We start from the raw sequence: 21,928 nt of genomic DNA on the forward strand, positions 1-21,928 counted from the left end.
TTAAATGAAAACACGACAAGAGACACACAACGCTGAGAAGTGTCAACACTCTCCCTATAACGCTAGGTTTGATTTGTAATTCAAAATAAATTGTAAAATAAATTTGTCCGTATCACACTTAAACAGATGAAATCAAACTATTTAACAGCATCAGACTTTATCAAGACCTCAATGTGTATTATGCAAGAATTTTCATCTTCTTTGGTTGATCACATCTAATTTTTGTATCAATTATTACACTCAGCAATAGATTAAGCGCAGCATACTGTAGCAACTCCGTCCTTGATTTTTTTTTTCTAACACAGTTTCTGCTGCTAAGTGTTTTGTAACTCTGAGGAGGGGGTAGATTTTCAAATACTAATAAAAAAGGCACTATTTAGCCCGGCGGGGTCAGCGTACGGTCTACGTATGTCTACGTACGGTCTTGTGCTAACTCATAGCCCCGGATTCATGAAGCAGTCAGAATATATCGAAAACAGGTTGTATTTTTCCAGACGCAGGTCATCACGAAAAGGTGAATTAAATAGCAATGTAGAATACCTTACCCCCATCCCCCATTTTTCTCTCTCGCGAAATAGAATCCTTCGTCTCATTCTCCAAAATCTATTCTTTTCAGTAAACTCTTCACACCTTTTCCCCTTTCTTTTTTACTATTTTTTAGAAATAGAATTTTCATGGGAATGTTCTTTTCCATTCTTGTCAGTAAACTCTTCACACCTTTTCCCCTGTCGTTTTTACTACCTTTTAGAAATAGAAACTTCATGAAAATATTCTTTTCCATTCTTTTCCGTGAACTCTTCACACCTTTTCCTCTTCCTTTATTGCAACTTTTTAGAAATAGAAACTTCATGGGAATATTCTTGTTTGCCTCATTATTTATTATAGATGAAGACTCGTTAGAAATTTTGTTCAAGGAAATATTTGATTTGAACTTCATTATGATAAGAAGTGATAAAGACTTGTGAATTGAGAATCTGAGTCAATTTCTTAGAAACATATCGCAAGAAACATGTTGAAAGCTTTAACCTTTTATATCTTTTGTGCTTCTTTGACAAATGGAAAAGTCATTTTTAAGTCTGTAAACCCTAGGGATGAGGTAATATGAATTCTTGTTTAATCTTATTTATCTTAAATTTGAATACCCTGCCATGTAGGCTAATTGACTAGCCCCCGATGACGGCACAAGTTAGGCTGTTGCCTAGGATGTTATGCTTTACGAAAAACACCTGTTTTATTTCAATTTTTGACACATAAATTTTTAGGTTTTGTTACAAGGGTCAACGATAATTCAAAATCTTAGTCTTTTTCAATTTTTATAATAACAATACCAGCAAATGCATTTTTCATTGTAAAAACCACAGAAAGTATTTTTCAGGATTTAGGAAGAAGACAAAATCCAAAGTAAAAAATATCTGCTCCTGCTCCTCCTCAATTGGCAACGCTGAGGGGGCGGGTACAGTAAGCCTTAAAAATTACGATGTGATCGAGTAGAACCAGTATATTTTTTTTTACAGAGATAGTGTCATACATTATTTTTTGCCTTCCAAGAGAAAAAATATCTAACCCTTCACCGTCCCTCTTATTTGAAGAAGATCCTGCCTAAAACGGAAATTTTCAGCGATTTTTTTCTAAACACTCGCTGAAAATTTCATAAATTGCATATTTATCTTCCTTAAATTAATAGAATTTAACTTTCAGTGTGGATCAGTTCTATCAGGCAATGAGGGAAATTTTACCAGCCCTGGATACCCAGACCTATATCCATCTAACGTGACCTGCGAGTACATTATATCTACTTCAAATGCAGACAGAGGTATACGACTAACGTTCTCAGATTTCAGTACCGAACTTGACAACGATTATGTAGAGGTTAGTAACTATATAAACAGTTATTTACAGCAGCAGATACTCTTACGCACACAAGACTATGCGTGAGGGAAGGGATGGGCAGTGGCACCTAGCTTGAACTTCGTCCTAAATTTGGAAAACACAGAAAATTGCTAAGAAATGTGTACTCCTTTACTATAATGTTTTAAAAGGCTTGGTTCCGTACTTTGAATGCTCCCAAAACAAACTCTAAACAACTGCCTGTCAATATATGTTTGATTTCACATGTAAACAGTTCAGTTATGTATGTATACAGGTGTGCACATCGAAGAAACTATGAAATTCCTAAGGCTTTTAGAATTATGATTCTGTTTTTTTTTTTATGTGTTTTAAACATTTACCTTTTTTATAAAATGGACCACCTCCCTGCAATATATTCCACTACCTATTCAAGATTAATTTGTACGTACATCCCAATTTCCAGATAGACATTTTTTTACTTTTTGTTTTACAAATGAAGCCTATTTCTTTCGAATTTTTCATTTAATTCATGAAATTAGGCCTGAAACAGACTGTTAAGCCTGAAACAGTGAAAGTTTAATCCTTTCTCCGCTATTTTATTGTTTACTATCCAGAGTTCGATTTATTGTTTATCCACGCGAGATTCGGGAAATTTTCCAAATTTAGCTCATATCTGAAATTAACGGAATTCAAGAAAAAACTAACGGTCGGAAAATGGTTTCGAAAAGAAATCTCATGTTTTCAACTAACGGATAACATGTCTTATATTAGCTTTAAGACTCATTATTAAATAAAAAAAAATAGTTTTTTTTAACTGAAAGTAAGGAGCGACATTAAAACTTAAAACGAACAGAAATTACTTCGTATGTGAAATGGGTTGTCCCCTCCGCAATCCCTCGCTCTTTACGCGAAAGCGTTTAATTGTTTTAAAGCTTTAAAAGTAGAATTGTGGCAAAGAGTCAAACTTTGCGTAAAGAGCGAGGGATTGCGGAGGGGACAACCCATTTCATATACGGAGTAATTTCTGTTCGTTTTAAGTTTTAATGTTGCTCCTTACTTTCAGTTAAAAAAAACTAGTTTTTTTTATTTAATTTCTGAACGTTTTTGAATTAATGCATGTTTGATTTTGGCTCTCCGCACATAAATTATTAAAATGAAATTTGTATATTAATTCTTTTTTTGGCTAAATGGCTTTCTCTTAGTTTTGATCAGACGATTTTGAGAAATAAGGGGTGGGGAAGGAGGCCTAGTTGCCCTCCAATTTTTCGGTTACTTAAAAAGGCAACTAGAACTTTTAATTTTTAACGAAGATTTTTATTAGTAAAAAATATACATAACTTAAGAGTTAACTTACGTAACAAAATTTTATATTCTTATATTTTTATTTTGTATACAAGGGGGTTTGTACCCTCGTTAATACCTCGCTCTTTACACTAATTCGTAAGTTTTGTCCCAATTCTTTAAGAATGACCCCTGATCAGAAAAGCCATAGAATAAATAGTTGAAATTACTAAAAATACTTTAAATACTTAAAAATACTTATCTCCTCCTAAATACCTCGCTCTTTATGCTAAACTATTTTTAGAACACCTCATATGCGTAATAATCTGTGTTCGTTTTAAGTTTCAAGGCTACTCCTTACTTTCAATTGGAGAATTGTTTTCATGTTTATTTTTTCATTGTTTTTTGTATAGTAATACTAGAAAATCCTGCGCCCTTTCCATTGAATTTTTCTTCCCCCATGACATATTCCTCCAAGGAAAGATCCTTCCACGTAGTCCCTCCCCTCAACCCCGCCTCCCAAACCAAAAAATCCCCCTGAGAACGTCTGTACACTTCCCAATAACCATTACTGTATGTAAACACTGGTCAAAGTTTGTAACTTGCAGCCCATCCCCCAGGGATTGTGGGGGAGTACGTAATTCCTAAAGACATAATTATTATGGTTACCAGGGATTGTGTTGACTTTGGGAAGAAATGAGCGTGGGAGGGGCCTAGGTGCCCTCTAATTTTTTGGTCACTTAAAAAGGGCACTAGAACTTTTCATTTCCGTTATAATGAGTCCTCTTGCGACATTCTAGGACCAAAATTTTCCAAAATAAGGCAAATTTTCTCAGGCTCGTAACTTTTGATGACAATGACTAAATTTGATGAAACTTGTATATTTAGAATCAGCATGAAAATTAAATTCTTTTGATGTATCTTTTAGCATCAAAATTCCGTTTTTTAGAGTTTCGTTTACTCTTGAGCCGGGTCACTCCTTCCTACAGTTCGTTACCACGAACTGTTTGACTACTGTTTAGATGTCAGAATCCAAAACCACCAAGAAGATCCAAATGCACCTCAATCACCCCTTAATGTTGCTTATAAAAAGAAAAAAATCCTAAAGTAAATTGACATTTTACAACGAAGAAGTAATTTAAAAATCTACTTCAGATTTCTCAACATATTGGCAGGAAATATGGGCAGGAAAGACTTTCAAGGATTAAAAGATGTTTAGGGATTCTAGGGAGGGAGTATACTTATGCTCACTCTTTTATTACGCTCTTATGCTTTCACGCTGATTGTTCTATGGGTGAAGCCTCTGTGGCTGTGGTTATGAAATTCAGCCAATGATTTTTAACAGGTTTGCTATGAAAACCATTAAAACATTTGTATTTCATTGTCAAAAGAGCACTTCCAGAAATTACAAAATCATTAAGCTCTAAGAACTCAAGCAACAAATAGATACTTTTTTGGTTTTGAAAGCAATTAATCCTAGCTGACTGTTCTGCTGAAAAGTAACTATTTTTTTCTGACAACTTCTAGCTACCAGAGTTGGCAGGCAGTGACTTTTTAGCAAATTACTAAATCTGATGGGCCTAAATAGGTTCTCACATTTTAGTGACTCACAAGACGGTTAGTTGTTATGATTGCTTTTTCCTAGGTCAGAGATGGAAACTCGTCTACTGCACCTCTTCTTGAACGCATCACTGGTGAACCAGATATTTCAACTTTAAGTGCAACTTCAACTTCTTCAAATATGTACGTAGCACTTGTGACTGACTCATCTGTAAGAGGAAGAGGTTTTAGTGCCGCATACGCCTCCGTAAGTGTTTCTTATTGTCTCAGCTACTTGAATAACAGAGTCATAGACAAATAAAATATTGATTTTGGCTCTGCTTTGACAGTTTTTGAAACACTTCTCCCCTACCATAACTGGTTAAAACGGTCTGATTTTAGTAATGTCACTTTTAAAGACACTCTTTGAGGTTGAATGGCTAAGAATTTTTACTACAGTAAACAGTTTATGCTGTTAAACTATGTCAAATTCTTTGGGGAACATACGCTATCATTAATCTATCATAGATTATTCTCATTTACTAGATTGCAGCAAGAAAAACATATTAAAATCAACATACAAATATAATCTGGAGCAAACCCTGAAAAAATATAGATATAAAAAGTCCAGTGCCAATTCGTTTCATGTAGGTAAGGTAAAAAGGTAAAGGATACGGCATTAGACTTTATAGTCCCTACTGGCGGTGCTGATCTCCGTTTCTTGGCCCTTCAGACAGGAAGTGCAATGGGGGGTTGGGGGCCAGCCATCCTGTGCTTTCGCGCACCCTTCCTGTTTACCTTCCCCAGATTTCTCCAGGTACCCATTTAGAGCTGGGTCGACTCTGGCTAAGCTTACAGAGTCACGCCACTGACCCCCGTCCCAACTGAAGAATTGGGTACACTGGGATTCGAGCCCGCGTCCTCTCAGACAAAGGATCCCGAATCCAGCCATGTAGGTGCGTAAGAATATTTCTTTTTTCACCAGCAGGATTCTAAATTTCATGAGATGGAACAAAAATTCTATAAAAAGGAAAAATATGCAAAATATTAGACATACAGAAAAATCATGAAAAATAGGTATTTTAAGGGACACGGGTCCATAAGCCCCGTGCACCAGTGTAAGTCTCTGGTCTTAGCACCTCTACCTCAGTCTGGTGTTCCTATGATAAACAAAAATGTTGAGTAAAGGAATTATAAAAAATATTTAGCTTACGCTATGCCAACTCCGATAGCGGCTTTCTATTGAATAAAATTTCTGAATTTGTAAAATCTCCGATCTTGGAATCTCTGTGATGCTTGTGATCAATAAACAAAAGGTTCAGAGCCAAAAAGCCAAGATAACCTTCTTTCAGCATTTGCGAAAGATAGTTTTAGAAGTCTAAACTCAGTAGTCTTATTTGATAGAAGATCATGTTGGTTACCCTTAGTTATGTTTCTCATGCCTGTCTTCCTATCATTTGTATTAAGAATAACAAATTCAAATTATGCCATGAGATTGACAAATGACATTTTAGAGACCGTCAATTCGACCGGTCTATAATAAAACATGGCCACCAAATTGGTTGGCAGTTGATCTCCGTTTAGCTGATGATGAGTATTTGACCAATTATACTCATGTTTCTAGATGGAAGTATACCCGAATTTTTATAGATTTGATCATATTAGAAAAATTGTAATCGGACTTAATAGTAAGTTTATCAACGAAAACTTAGGGAAATACCAGAAAAAAGTTGTTACAGGTCCTACTTAATGGAGAAACAAAGAAATTATAATCATTTAAATTAATTATAGCTTTTGAAAAATACTGAAAAAGATGGCCTTATGGTGTTTCAAATTTATCTACCAGCATAAAAAAAGAAAATGAATTGGGTATTTTGTTTACTTAGAATTGATTTAGAAATAGATGGAATATTCCTTAAAATAAAATAACATTTCTTGTAAGAAACAAAATAGTTCTTATTCTACGGCTACTACTAACAACTCACCGCAGTACCAAGCCGCCTGACGCCAACACAGCTACACACACTCCTCTTCCATCGCAATTTATTCAAGGCCTCCCTCTTTACACCCTCCTATGAAGCTCCCATTTCCTTTAAATCTTTCTTTATGACATCCTCTCACCCCCAGACGGGTACGACCTGCTTTCTGTTTAGAGCTAAACGGTTGGCCGAAAAGTACAATCTTTAGCAATCTGTCATCCTTCATCCGCAGGACGTGCCCTAGTCATCTCAATCTCTCTTTCATTATAGCTTTAGAAAGATGGATTGAACGACATTTACTGCACAGTCTACAGTTTGAAATACTGTAACTCATCCGGGTACCCAGACAATCCATTGGCAATTTTTCTGGAAAACATCTAGTAAATCTTCATCCGTGTTTCAGAACGCCCATGCTTCAGAGCCATATTTGACCACTGTTATCACTGAATTCGCGAAACCTCTAAAAGTTCTTTGCTTTTACTCACACTTTCATCTAGGATGCTTAAATCATCAGCATAACCTAAGTCCAGAAGAGTTTTTCCTCCCCATATGATCCCGTGGTCTCCCATTGCCTTTCCTGTGCTCCTTAAGACAAAGTCCATCAAAATGGCCTCATATAGAGGGAGATAGAGCACAACCTTGCTTAACACCTGATTTAATACAAAACCAGCTACTAATCTCATTTACTCCCTTAACTCCAGCAGTGTTATTTATGTACCTATCACTGTTCAATATTTGACGAAGTTCAATCTTAAGATTTTTCTCAAATGTCAATAAAATCCAAGAATTATTTTTGTTCATCAGAAGAGTCTATCAAGAGATGGGTTGAAACCTTAAATTGTATTTTTAAGTCAAAATTTTGAATTTTTTTGACTGGGGAAATTGGACTTTTCTTAGGTCTGGAATTAAAGTTAAAAGTTAATCATAAGTTACAATGAACATTGATAAATCATTCTCCTACTGAGTACAATTATTAATCGCATTTTAGAAATATAATTTTTCACGTCAGCTTGTATTTTAGTCCTTGATTTTCATTGTTCAGTTTTAAGCATTAAAGTAAGAAATATTCTTTTAGTAAAGATATTTACTAAGTAAAACATCATCAATTTTTTGGGATTAAAGTCATTTACTGTTTTGATGGCAAATTGCATGCCGAATGTATAAACCATTATCCATCCTGCTTCTCTGGATGTTTAACTATAATTTGAACTTTTAGATCTGTCCAAACTTGTTGACCGACGACAAAGGAGGTTTTTCATCTCCAAATTTTCCGTCCCCTTACAATCCAGACGCAAATCTTTGCTGGGGAATCAGTGTTCAACCAGGATTTGCAATTGAATTGGAAGTAACATCGTTTGTAACCAGCCCAGAAGATGTAATGACGGTAAGTTTCTATCTTATTTCAAAATTGAACAAGCTTTTAATAAACCAAGCACGTACAAAGGATTTTGTTTAAACGATAGAGCCCAAATTTTTTTTGTTGTTTCTTTTTGTGATCGGCGGCTTGTGGCTTGGAAATGGCAAGTAAAAAAGCTTGAAATTTCTTTCTGTGATATGAAGGTAATGACAGAAGGGAGTTGGTGAATCTACACTAGCTTGTGACATGTGTCTTTCTCCAAGGGGAGGGGGGTCAGAGATCAGCCCAATTTATGCAGAGAATGGGACTTCATAATTCCTAGTCGTTCCAAGTCATCTCACGAAAAGGGGCCATCGAGCAATTATACTTAGTCAGAAACACTAATTGTACTCCTTTCAAAGTGCAGGACCACTTTAAGCTTTGTTGAGGGTGATCCAACACAGCTTCAGAGACAAATCGTTCCTGTGTTGATGTCTTTTTTACAAATTCACGTAAGTTGATCCCTTATAAAAGGCATTTTGAAAAAGAATGGCTTATCATAAGGCAGTTTCTAAATGTGCAACTTGGCCTTAAAATTACCCATCTATTTAAAAATGGAAGGTATGGTGTAAGTCCGAGGATCTTTATGGAGGCTTACCGCAGTTGCTTCAGTTGCATTTCACGCCTGTTTACGAGGGAGTGTTGATAAATAAGTGGGCTATATATGAGGATCATATTAAGGGCTAGTAAAAGCAATTTGATCATAGGCAGCGCAACACTGCTACCTAAGTAAAGAGCGATGTGGGCACAATTATTATTTTTTTATTATTATTATTGTTTTTCTTTTTTTTGGACCTGGGCACTCCGTATCGAAGGAGTTGTCGTAGAAAATTTGAAAAGAGCTCATTCGATTGGAAATTGAAAAGGCTAGTGTACTTATCAACAGTTGAAAGTAATTGGAGGGCAACTAGCCCCCCTCCGACGCCCACCATTTCTCCAAATACATCGAATCAAAATTTTGAGATGGATGTTTTGTTCAAAGTAGTTAAAAGGTCTGAAAACTATGTCTTTGAGAATGAACCCCCATCCAGAGCCCTACGGGTAAGGGTTGTAAGTTATGCCCTGTGGACGTATAAGGTATATATAGAAAGGATGATCGTAACAATTTAGGAATGGGCTCATTTGATTGGAAAGCATACTTTCTAGTGCCCTTTTTAAGATTCAGAGTGATCAGAGGGTGGATAACCCCACCTACACCTAGTGTTTTCCCGAAGTGTATCTAATAGAAATTTTGAGATGGTCATTTTTTGTCATAGAAAATTCGGAAGAACTTTATCGATTGGAAATTGAAAGGGCTAGTGGCTTTTTTGAATGGTCGAAAGTGATTGGGGGGCAGCTAATCCCCCTCCCACCCCCATCATTTCTCCAAACACATCCAATCAAATTTAAAGAAAGTGATTTTGTTCAACGTAGTTGAAAGGTCCGGAAATTATGTCTTTGAGGATGGCAACCCCCCCCCCCCCGCATCCCTCAATGCAAGGGTTAAGCCAATCAGAAGTTCCAGTGCTATTTTTAAGATTCAGAGTGACTGGAGAGTGGATACCCTCCCCCACACCTCATATTTTCCAGAAATGCATCTGGTAAAAATTTTGAGATGGCCATTTGTTTTCTTAGAAACTTCGATTGGAAATCAAAAGGGCTGGTGCCCTTTTTAATAGTCGGAAGTGATTCGAGGGTAACTAACCCCTTCCCACGCCCAACATTTCTCTAAGCACATACAATCAAAATTTTAAGATAAGACATTTTGTTAGGCGTAATTGAAAGGTACGGAAATTATGTCTTTGGGGATGACAACTCCCCAGAGCCCTCAGGGCAAGAGTTGTAAATTATGCCCTAGGGGCATATAGGGTACATATAGAAACGGTGATCGCATAAATTTTGGAGGGGGTTCAATGGATTGGTAATCAGAAGTTCTTGTGTTCTTTTAATATTAAGAGTGATCACAAGGTGGATGTCCCCCACCCTCACACCACATATTTTCCTGAAATGTAACTGATTTTGATTTTGAGATGACCATTTGTTTTTGTAGAAACTTCAGAAACAGCTCATTCAATCGGGAATTGAATCAAAAGGCACTGTGTTTATGGTTGCCAATGACACTGTAGCAATATATCGAAACGACTGGGGGTATTAAGTTAAAACTTTTGGGAATACTACTATTACTACATCTGCTCTTACAATTTAAATAAATAAAAAGGGTGTTCAGGTCACCTTCAGAATCTATTAAATCCAATTTAAAGTTGTACTGTTTGTGTCAGGATTAAAAATTTTTTAAAAAAAATTCTCCAGCATACAAATAGCAACTCATACTATGAATTCTTATAGAAAAAACTGAAAACGTATACAACATTGTTTTTTCCATGAAAAAGACTATATCAACAACAAACAGAAATCGATTTAAAAAACTTTTACACAAAACAAGTTGTTCAAAGAAAGTAAAGAGCTCTAATCAGCCAAGAATGAGCAATAAGTAGGTCAAACCATCTTCCAATCGTAAAACTGCCACAAGTCGCTATCAACAAATAAATGCAACTAAAAACAAACAGAAATTACAATGAATAGCCGAGTCAAACTCAAAACGAGCAAAAATTAACATGACTTGGGCTGACAGCCTCCAAGTTTTCTCAAAATCAAAACACAATTTGTGCTTTAATGAAAACAAAATACGTTTGAAATGTTTTCACCTTTCTTACTTCCATAAATCCAAAATTATCAAAACCCTAAGGAACAAATGTAGTATATGTCAATTAAACTGACAATCCACGGTCATTTGTTTGTTGGTGTTTTTTGTTTCTTCAATAAAGCGCCAATTGTGTTCTGGTCTTGAGATGGCAAGGGGGTTATCAGACCTGCTCATATGAATTTTTGGTCGTTTTGAGTTTCACTCGGTTATTTATTGTGATTTCTGTTCGTTTTGAGTTCCATTAATTCACTGAATAGTAATTTGTGGCAGTTTTACGACTGGAAGATTATTTCACTTATTTTTTGCTCATTCTTGGCTTAATGGAGCTCTTTACTTTTCTTTGAAAAACTTGTCTTGCGGAAAAGAATTTTGAAAATAATTATCTTAAGGATTAAGTCTGTGCTTTTAAATAAAAACTATGTCTAACATTAGCTGGTGGAAGAATAAATGCTTAAAGTGCTATGTTTTCAATTTTTCATATCTAAATGCCTACTACCCTCCCCCCTTCGTATATTAAGTGTTATTTGAGGGTAAGGATGATCATTTTGGTGGTGTCTGATGTTTCGTGGTAAAAAGATGCGTAAAAATATATTAAAATCTTTTTTGGCTTACCCACCCATTGTTGTTCAACATCATAGCCGTCAAAAATTCAGGAAAAAAGGAAGAATTTCAGTTTATCTCTTCGAAAAATAAAGAATGTATGAGGGGACCTACGATTTTCAAATTACGGGCATATCCATTCTTTCTCTACCCTTGTCACTATGGCATTGTATCCTTGTTATTTCTTACACATACATTTGCCTAAGCAAATTATTGTGCAAGCGTTTTGGGGTTTATGTAAACAGCAGAATATTATCGTAAATATTTTTTTTATTTACAGATCTATGATGGTGCTAGTGAAGATTCTCCAATCATTACCAGCTTAAGTGGAGAGGTAATTGGCGACTATTATTCGACTGGCAATAACATGTATATCACTTTCATAAGTAATCCTGCTAATGAACTTGAAGGATTTGTTGTATATTACAAACAGGTAAGTAAGATATAATCAATGGTAGTACCATCTTATCATAATAAAAGCATGTTCGTATTTAAGTAACCTCAAGATAATTTTAAAGGGACCTAAAAAAAAATGCTTAAAGTAATTGTAAGTAATTTTGTAAATGAGTCTATAATGTTAATTATATGAAATCTTTGGTCATTTCAGCTTGTTTAATACGTTTGTATGTAAATATTAAATATGTTTGGTGCTTGATTATGTTGAAATAAGTTGTTCTTATATTTATTCTTTTTTGGGGGGGAGAGGGGTAGTAATAATACGTAAATAAAAGTGGTATTTTGGTATAAATGAAAAAATTCTTTGGTAATAAATTAGCCAGCATACGCATTGTCTTCCTGGGACGGGAGGACATCCTCTTTGGGATATGGCCTGTTTGGAAGGTTACAATGCTTTAGTAGAAATAAAATAATACAAAACCACTCGGCTGCTACTTTAAACTAAAAATAATTTCTTATATAATTGATAATATCTATAGTAGAATTGAAGAGATAGTATTTGAATTCATATTTTATATATCTGCTTGAAAAGTGAGAATTCCCTTCTCACTGAGAGGAGGGAATAACAAATTAAAAAAAAGTATGAAAGTGCTGAAGGGCTACTTTATTTACATGTTAAGACCAAAACTCACTAGCTGGTAGTCACCAAGTTTCCTTATGTTTTAAATCTTTTTCTTTTTAACATGATCCACGGTATTCTGACAAATTTGAAGTTCTCATAAGAGACGGAGTACTGTACTGTAAATAATAATAATATAATAATAATAATAATAATTTATTCCAGAAAAAGCCCGTGGGCCATAGGAAATTTACATAATTAAAAACAAACAACAAATTAACTGAATTAAATTAATACTATTTAAAGAAAACGCTCCCGATGTGCCGCTGCAATCCTCACAAATCTTGCTATCCTTTTAATACTCAGGAAATTTGTCTCTTTCATTCTATCTACCATCCATATCTCATTCAATTGTTCTTTACCATACATCTCTCGCCTCCAATCATTCAATTCGACACATTCACACAAAAAATGTATTAAACTTTCATCGTGAGATCCACACATAGGACAAGCAATAGATTCTACCTTCTCCCCTTTTCTCCCTTGATGCTTTCTTTTCTCCCCAATCAAAAATCCATTTCCCCTTCCAATCCAAATAAGCCTTCAAATCCTCTCTACTTAACCCAGCCTTCCAAAATACCTCCTCCCCCAACTACCCTTTATCTGTCTATACAATTTTAACGACCCTGAACGGTCTAGACTTGTATTTCTCTGTATTTCTTGGTTCTTCAACCTCTCTTGTACCTCCCTTATTACGATTTCCAATATAGTGACAATTTTGACCAACAACTGTCTGGTTCTTCCTAGGAATACCAAAGGCCGAATAGAACAACTTTGACAATATCTATACATCTCTGTTTTGAATCTTTTTATTTGTTCACTCGATTGTTGTGTCATATTTCTTTCATTTTGTGTTTTTTTTACATCACGTTGGCCCTGTTGTTTTGTTTTTGTCTAATATTGGTACTGAGGGTCTATTCATTAATCAAAAGTTCTCGCCATTGCCAGTTATTTATTAAGGTCCCAGTGGTCCGTCTAAAGCATTTTGTGAAAATATTTGGCAAATTGGCATAATTTTTATGTGAAAAAAAAAAAACAACAACAAAACCATAGGCTTCTGTAGTGACATTTCTTAGAAAAGTCCCAAAACTTTTCAGTCTATATATGGTATGTTTTTCCTTTTTTGGTATGTTTTTGTTTTCTTGGTATGTGTTTACTTTTCTTGGTATATTTCTACATTGTATATCTTTGTTGCTTTGTTCAGTTGCTTTGGTGTTCTCATTGAAGTAACTCTAATAGCTTCTTTTCCCTATGTGGATCAATAGCGACAATTGTATTTATTATTGCTAGTGGTGGTTTTATTTGTTTTTAGTTTAGTGTTTTTTTTTTATCTTGTGCTGAGGACGCCTAGTTTAGATACAAGCGAAATATCCGCATTATTTTAGTCTTTTCTCTCTACTGGCCGCAGTCTTGTTTGAGATTTTTTGTGGAGTTTTATCTCTCTTTGTTGTTTGTTGTGTTCTTATAACCTAATAAGGTTGGCCCCATATGCACCAGTCTGGTGGTTTTGGGGATCTGAAATCTGCACCAAAACCATCTGATGATGAGTCCTGTAGACGGTGAAATTACCTCACATCAATAATAGTTATAACTAGATCTACGTTGCATAGGCAACGTGAGGTGCTGCGGCAATCTTTGTTCGGCTTCGCCGAGTAAAATGTTGCGAGAGCGACACTTTGGTTTTGTTTCCTCGCTTCGATTAAACGCTGAAGTCGTTAATCTGTAAGGATCTTAAAATAGGTACTAGGTACACCAACTCGCAAAAGTTCCAAACCCCTCATTGCAACCTAGTAAAAGTTGCAAACCCCTCATCGCTGAAGATGATTGTAACCTAACAGCCGATTAATAATCACCAGGTCCCCTACATGTCCAATTTGGTTCCAGTTACAACTGGAACCAAATTGGTCTTACCATCCAAATACACCGAAAACAAATAATAGGTACACCAACTAGCAAAAGTTGCGAACTCCTCACTGCCGAAGATTATTATGAGCTAACAGACGACTGTTGCTTAAAACTCCCCTATATGTCTCACAATTGGTATCGGCCTTTTTTGGTTTCAGTGTGTACCTTGCTACTGAAGTTGTCAACCCCTTTAAACTTTCAAACTGGTATGTCTCATGAAGGAATTTTTCTATCAAAAAATGGATAGATTATACTTTGATCAGCTCATCAAGAGCTATAGACTACCATCGAAAAAAAAAATCTATCTGTCTTAGTTCAAAGCTGACTTTTTTGCCGTAGGTCAAATTTTTAACGTCATCACTTAGGAAGAAGCAAAGGATAAACTCTAATTTTTATAGCAATGAGAGAAATTTAAAGTTCAAAAGGCACATCTGATACCATTTCTATGTTGGCCTATTTTTGGTTTCAGTCTGTACCTTACTACTGAAGTTGTAACCCCTTTAAACTTTCAAACTGGTATATCTCATGAAGGAATTTTTCTACCGAAAAATGAATACCATATACTTTAATCAGCTCATCAAGATCTATCGACTGCCCTCGAAAAAAAAATCTATCTGTCTTAGTTCAAAAGTTGACTTTTTTGCCGTAGGCCAAGTTTCTAACGTCATCACTTAGAAAGAAGCAAAGGATGAACTCTAATTTCTATGGCAATAAGAGAACTTTTAAGATTTAAGAGGCACATCTGATACCATCTCTACCGCAATCCCGAGTGCGAAAAACCGAATGATTAACTCAGCTGAAATCACGAACAGAAATGGGTATAAAGACAAGCAAAAACCATCCTTTTTGGCCCTAGGCAAGAGTTCTAAAAACTTTCCAAAATACAAAGTCATATTCATCAATCCGACCTAAGGTACACACTTTTTGTAAAAACCGCAGAGATTAGACCCTTACGACTTTCTAAGATTAAGCTGAAATCGGGGTGCCAGGTAAAGAAAACACGTCAAAACCAAAGTGTTGCTCTCGCAACACAATAATAGTTTATTTTTAACCCACATCATATAAAAAAATACACTTGTGGATTATATAGAAGGGAGAAAATTTAGTACATACATGAAAACTTATAAACTTTACAAGGTCAGAGTATGACCTTGCCTATTTATTTTCGCCTATTTACGAAAATATGCGGTTAAGACGGTGGAACGGGCCTAGACTTAACTAAGCATAAATTAATTGTTTAGAAATTAATATTTAAGATGTTTGAAAAATATACGTTGCTGAGTATTACGAAATTAAATTACTAATATGGAAAAATCGAGAAATATAAAGCGAAAAATTAATATACCGGTAATACTCGACCTTGACTCTTGCTGGTATTTTATTACTACCCTTCGTCCTTGCCTTAATCCTTTTGAAGGGGAGGGGGGCAATGGAAGCATATTATCCTTCTTCTACTGTCTAGCGTCTATAACACGCCCAAAAATGTCTGGAGTGTACCTTTGACAAAATTAAATAGTGTTTTTTGATGATCGAGGTGTAAGAAGGGAAAAGAACTCTTATTTGGACTAATCGCGTTTTGACTTTTCCTTCTTTTTATAGGTTTGTGGAAACCGCTTCGTGGATCCCTCTGGCACTGTGTCTAGTCCAGGCTACCCCTCTCCTTATCCACAAAATGCAAATGAATGCTATTTCATTTCCGTCACTGCTGGAAAAACGGTTCAAATCACTTTTACAGACTTTGTCACTGAGCCAAATTATGATGTCCTGAGGGTAATTTTTTTTTACTTATTAATTGTATGCCATATTAGTTACGCGCCATTGTAGTTGTGTCCCTGCGTCCCACCTGGGAATATATATATATATATATATATATATATATATATATATATATATATATATATATATATATATATATATATATATATATATATATATATATATATATATATATGTTTTTAACTACGTAAAACTTGCAAATATACAACATTCTTCGCTGTCCCATTGTCTGTGCATATAAATAGATTGTCGGGTTTACCGACTCTTGAACATGCAATATATAATTGTCCATGGGAAAAACAATCCGTATTCAGATCTATACTTCATTATTCTAATGTTTGCCCTTGAGCTTTGTTGATGATGATTGCTAATCGAACATTCCCTGTGTCCCTGCCGTCATTGATATATCCCCCTGTCCCCCCGGCGTCCCCGTTGTAGTTGTGTCCCTGTGTCCCGGTCGTCATTTATAGTCCCTATGTCCCGGTCGTCATTTGTGTCCCGGTGTTTTTTTCTTTCTAGTTTTTTACCTTTTTTATTTTTTTCCTTCTCTTTAAGTTTTACTTTTTAGGTTTTTTTTCTTTTTTTAGCTTTTTTCGCGCCATATTAGTTACGCGCCATTATAGTTGTGTCCCTGTGTCCCATCTGTGAAGATAGATATATATGTTTGTAAAACTTGCGAATATACAACATTCTTCGCTGTCCCATTGTCTGTGCATATAAATAGATTGTCAGGTTTACCGACTCTTGAACATGCAACATATAATTGTCCATGGGAAAAACAATCCGTATTCAGATCTATACCTCATTATTATAATGATTGCCCTTGAGCTTTGTTGATGGTGATTGCTAATCGAACATTCCCTGTGTCCCGGTCGTCATTTATATATCCCCTCTTTGCCCCCCCGTCCCCGTTGTAGTTGTGTCCCTGTGCCCCGGTCGTCATTTATATTCCCTGTGCCCCGGTCGTTATTTGTGTCCCGGTGTCCCAGTCTGTAATTTCTATCTGAGTGTCCCGGTCGTCATTTGTGTCCCGGTGTCCCGGTCTGTAATTTCGTCAGTCGACAAACCTGACGTCAGTCTACAAACAACTTCATGACGACATACAGCTCAATCCTTATAATGACGTCAGTAGACAAACATGACAGCAGTCGACACACAAACATGACGTCAGTAGACAGACACACAGACAAACAACTTATTTTTATATATATAGACTAGCTTTTGGGGTGGCGCTTCGCGCCACCCCAACGCCTATTTGGTGGGGGCGCTTCGTGGCCCCCCCAAGCCCCCCCGCGCGCGTAAGTCGTTACGCGCCATATTAGTTACGCGCCATTGTAGTTGTGTCCCTGTGTACCACCTATGAATTTAGATAGATTTATATCTTAGTTTTGAACTACGTAAAACTTGCGAATATACAACATTCTTGGCTTTCCCATTGTCTGTGCACATACCAAGCCTTATGTACTTATAACGACGTCATATGCAAACGCTCTTTTTAAAAACAAACAAACATGCATTCACACAACTCGTTTTTATATAGATAGATAGATAGATAGATACAATACAAATTAACTGCGTAAAACTTGCGAATATACAACATTCTTCGCTGTCCAATTGTCGCTGCATATAAATAGATTGTCAGGTTTACCGACCCTCGAACATGCAACGTACAATTGTCCATGGGAAAAACAATCAGTATTAAGATCTATACCACATTTTTCTAATGATTGACCTTGAGCTTTGTTGATGGTGATTGCAAATGCTAATCGAATTGGGAATTGCAATCTTTTAAACTGAAAAGGCAGATCCGTTGGAATCATGGGAATGCGAGGAATAAGAACAACCTCACCCTCAAAAGGCCCTGTCAAGATTGTGGCCTCTATTACGTTTTCCATTGTTTTTTTTTTTACGGCGAGTCGCGTGCCATTGCAAAGCTTTGATGGGTTGATATTTCTTAACAGTATTATTGGTACGCCTATTTTTAGTTGTAGCACGTGTGTTGGAAACCCTGAAAGATCCACGGAATTTAAAAATTCAGATGGATAATTAACCGCCTCATTTGGTTCCAAAACTGTGTCGACTGACTTGTAAAGGACTGCCTGGTCTCGAATCTTGGTTAAAACAATATTGTTGATTTTGTGGACGTCTATATTTTTGGGTGCAAGAATCGCTCTTTCCGTTAGCCAATTATTATTTTTATAATTGTTTAGAATATTCGGAAATACTTTTTCAATCAATTCATTTTTGGACGTCATTAAATTACAGAATTCAGCAGGTAGTTGTATACGTCCTGAAATTGAGTCTACTGGGAGCTTTCCGTTTCCAATTGCCAGCAATAGATCTGAAAATGTAAGACCAGAGTCATCGTTTTGCAATCGGACACGCATATTTATAGTTAATTTTAATGTTTTTACGTCTGCCCATAAATTAGAATTTTTCAGGCAAGCATTCATTTCGTCTGCAGGGGTTGATCTAGGTATTATAGGTAATTTTTGCCTGAAATCTCCAGCAAGCAATATTAATGTGCTGCCAAAGGGTTTCGAATTCCCTCGCAAATCTTTCAAACATTGATCCAGAGCCTCGAGCGATTTTTTGTGTTCCATTGTGCACTCGTCCCAAATAATAAGTTTGCATTGCTGCAATACTTTACCCATCCCTGATGATTTGGAAATATTGAACGTGGGAGCTTCTGTAGAATGCAAATTCAGAGGCAATTTCAAAGCGGAATGAGCAGTTCTTCCACCAGGCAGCAACATTGCGGCTATTCCGGAAAACGCAATTGCCAAGGCTATATCATTTTTTGATCGAATTGATGCCAGAATCAGTTTTATCACAAACGTTTTACCAGTACCTCCTGGCGCATCCAAAAAGAAAATTTCTCCAACGTTGTTATCGACACAATACATTATCGTATCATAAATGTCTTTTTGTTCCGACGTTAACTTGGAAGTGTTATTTTGTACATACGACAATAGATCATTCCTACTGTAACTTTGTTCACGATCCAATTCTACTCATGTCGAAACAGCAGCGGTATGATTAGGTGAAGGCATTCCCAAATCCTGAAGAGGTTTGTTTGCCATACATACGCACAAATCTTCTATAATAAATAAAGTGTAGTTATAAATTTCTGATGTAAAATCGAAAGTCATATCTGACGTCTCTAACCGTTTTCGATGGAGTATATCTTCGGACATTTTCGATTTATATTTTCCCCATAACTCTGTAGGAGCTGAAGGAGAGCAAGTTGTTAGAATGATTCCAAACAATGCACGAATTTGACTTGGAGTTGAAGTTTCACACGCGTCATTGATGCAGTTATCCCAGTGTTGGTCATTCTCCAATAAATTCAGAGCTTGGCATGCACTACGGTAAGTGTCATGTATAGTACCGTTTACAGTTCTCAAATACTAAAAAGACGTCGGACCGGGTACATTCACCAAAAGCAGGCGTAGAAAGAAGTATTCATGTTGATTGGGATGAACGGTGTAGAGTCTTCCTATCGTGGTATCTTTGAAGATGGTAGGTTGGCCGTCGACTGACTTACCCTGTTTTCGACGTTCAAATACTTTATTTTTAGTGTTCCACGTGTAATACGAATGCACTTCAGTATACAGCAGTTTTTTTCCAAAAGAATCATTTTTGCATAGCGAAAAGAAAGCAGTTAACTTTGTATCCGGTGGATTCAGGGCTCTTTGTTGCAAGTTGGATTCCGAAAAATAAACACGTTGACCATTCTGTAAATGTACCGTTAAGTGAACAACAGCTGGACTACGTTCATGTATCGGAAATGAAAGAATTCGCCAAAGAGCTTCATTACTGCTTATGTATCTTCCAGCCTGATATTGCACGATTTCGTCGATATCTTTGATTTCGGACTGCAAGCCAAAAACTGCCATGTCACTGCCTTTGTTGACGTACTTACATATGTATTTGATTGCCTTTACGGAGTTACAGTATTCAACGTTTATGTGTGCATTAAATGTTTTTGATAATAATGGGGAATATGGAACAACCCACTGGTTATCTACTGATGGTGGTACCGTTACGCTTCTTTATTATTGATGTCTTACCGCCATCTTCAGTAGATCTTCTTCTATATTGTGGGTAACCATCATTGCCAGTAATTGTGTTGGGTACTAAAAGTCGAGGATATTGCTTTGTGCACGTTCCTTTGGCCATGCATGGTGAATTTTCGTTCAGTGCACCACAAGGTCCATGTATCACATTTTTTACAACAATATCATATAACCTCTTATCGACATTTTCATCAGGTATTTCAGCGGAAATTACATCATCAATTTCGTTAGAAGTAATTTTATAATGTAGCCAGATTAGTATATGTGCGTGTGGCAATCCTCGTTTTTGCCATTCCACTGAGTACATCCAGCATCGCACTGACCCAGGTTACTCTTGTGATTCCTCGGCACGCTTTCTTTTGGTGATTTCTCTTTGAGACGCAAGCTCGGCACGCTTTCTTTTGGTGATTTCTCTTTGAGACGCAAGCCTAATTTCACGGTGTTGTTGTGATTCCTCGGCACACTTTCTTTTCTTACTTTCTCTATCAGCCGCAAGCCTGTTTTCTTGCTGTTCTTGTGATTCCTCGGCAAGCCTTCTTTTTTCACTTTCTCTTTTAGCAGCAAGTCTGGTTTGGCGTTGCTCTGGTAGTTCCTCGGCACGTTTTCTGTTCTTACTTTCTCTATCAGCCGCAAGCCTGTTTTCTTGCTGTTCTTGTGATTCCTCGGCACGCTTTCTTTTCTTACTTTCTCTATCAGCAGTAAGTTTTTTGGCATAGACTCTTTGAGCAGCTTCCTCGGCTGTTGCCATTGTAGGTTCTTCAGTCATTTTACAATTAAACATTTTTCCGTGAACGAATGTCTTAAATACCTTTAATGACGTCATCGTCATAGCAAACATGACGACAACTAACTTCATGACGACATGACATGATGACATGACGTCACTCGACAGACAAACAGACAACTTATTTTTAGATATATAGATACGTCAGTTGACAAATATGACGTCAGTCGACACACAAACATGACGTCAGTAGACAGACACACAGACAAACAACTTATTTATATATATATAGATTAGCTGTTGGTGGGGGCGCTTCGCACCCTCCCCCCAAGCCCCCCCGCACGCGTAAGTGGTTATGCGCAATATTAGTTACGCGCCTTTGTAGTTGTGTCCCTGTGTCCCACCTCTGAATATATATATATATTTATATATATACATATATATATATATATATATATATATATATATATATATATATATATATATATATATATATATATATATATACATGTTTTTAACTACGTAAAACTTGCGAATATACAACATTCTTCGCTGTCCCATTGTCTGTAAATATAAATAGATTGTCAGGTTTACCGACTCTTGAACATGCAACATATAATTGTCCATGGGAAAAACAATCCGTATTCAGATCTATACCTCATGATTCCAATGATTGCCCTTGTGCTTTGTTGATGGTGATTGCTAATCGAACATTCCCTGTGTCGCCGTCGTCATTTATATATCCCCCTGTGCTCCCCGGCGTCCCCGTTGTAGTTGTGTACCTGTGTCCCGGTCGTCATTTATATTCCCTGTGTCCCGGTCGTCATTTGTGTCCCGGTCGCCCAGTCTGTAATTTCTCTTTGCGTGTTCCAGTCGTCATTTATATTCCCTGTGTCCCGGTCGTCATTTGTGTCCCGGTGTTCCAGTCTGTATATACATTCGTTTTTGAATTGGTATATGATGAAATAAATTTTTGTGTTTTTCCCCTTTTTTCTTTTTAGTTTTTTTTTGGTTTTTACCTTTTTTTTAGTTTTTTTAGTTTT

At 36.3% G+C, this 21,928-nt stretch overlaps 1 protein-coding gene across 1 annotated transcript in view; it reads left to right on the forward strand.

Annotated features, from left to right (window-relative positions):
* Positions 1-951: 951 nt before the first annotated feature.
* LOC136037788 (tolloid-like protein 1) overlaps positions 952-21,928 on the forward strand; it is a 28,972-nt gene continuing 7,995 nt past the window's right edge. The window contains exons 1-6 of the mRNA XM_065720624.1: positions 952-1,096; positions 1,699-1,869; positions 4,775-4,936; positions 7,864-8,031; positions 11,607-11,759; positions 15,906-16,076. Of these exons, the coding sequence (XP_065576696.1) occupies positions 1,010-1,096; positions 1,699-1,869; positions 4,775-4,936; positions 7,864-8,031; positions 11,607-11,759; positions 15,906-16,076 (912 nt within the window). The 5' untranslated portion in view covers positions 952-1,009. The remainder of the gene's footprint in view (positions 1,097-1,698; positions 1,870-4,774; positions 4,937-7,863; positions 8,032-11,606; positions 11,760-15,905; positions 16,077-21,928) is intronic.

The sequence above is a fragment of the Artemia franciscana genome, chromosome 2, assembly GCF_032884065.1.
Source record: "Artemia franciscana chromosome 2, ASM3288406v1, whole genome shotgun sequence".
NCBI classification, from domain to species: domain Eukaryota; kingdom Metazoa; phylum Arthropoda; class Branchiopoda; order Anostraca; family Artemiidae; genus Artemia; species Artemia franciscana.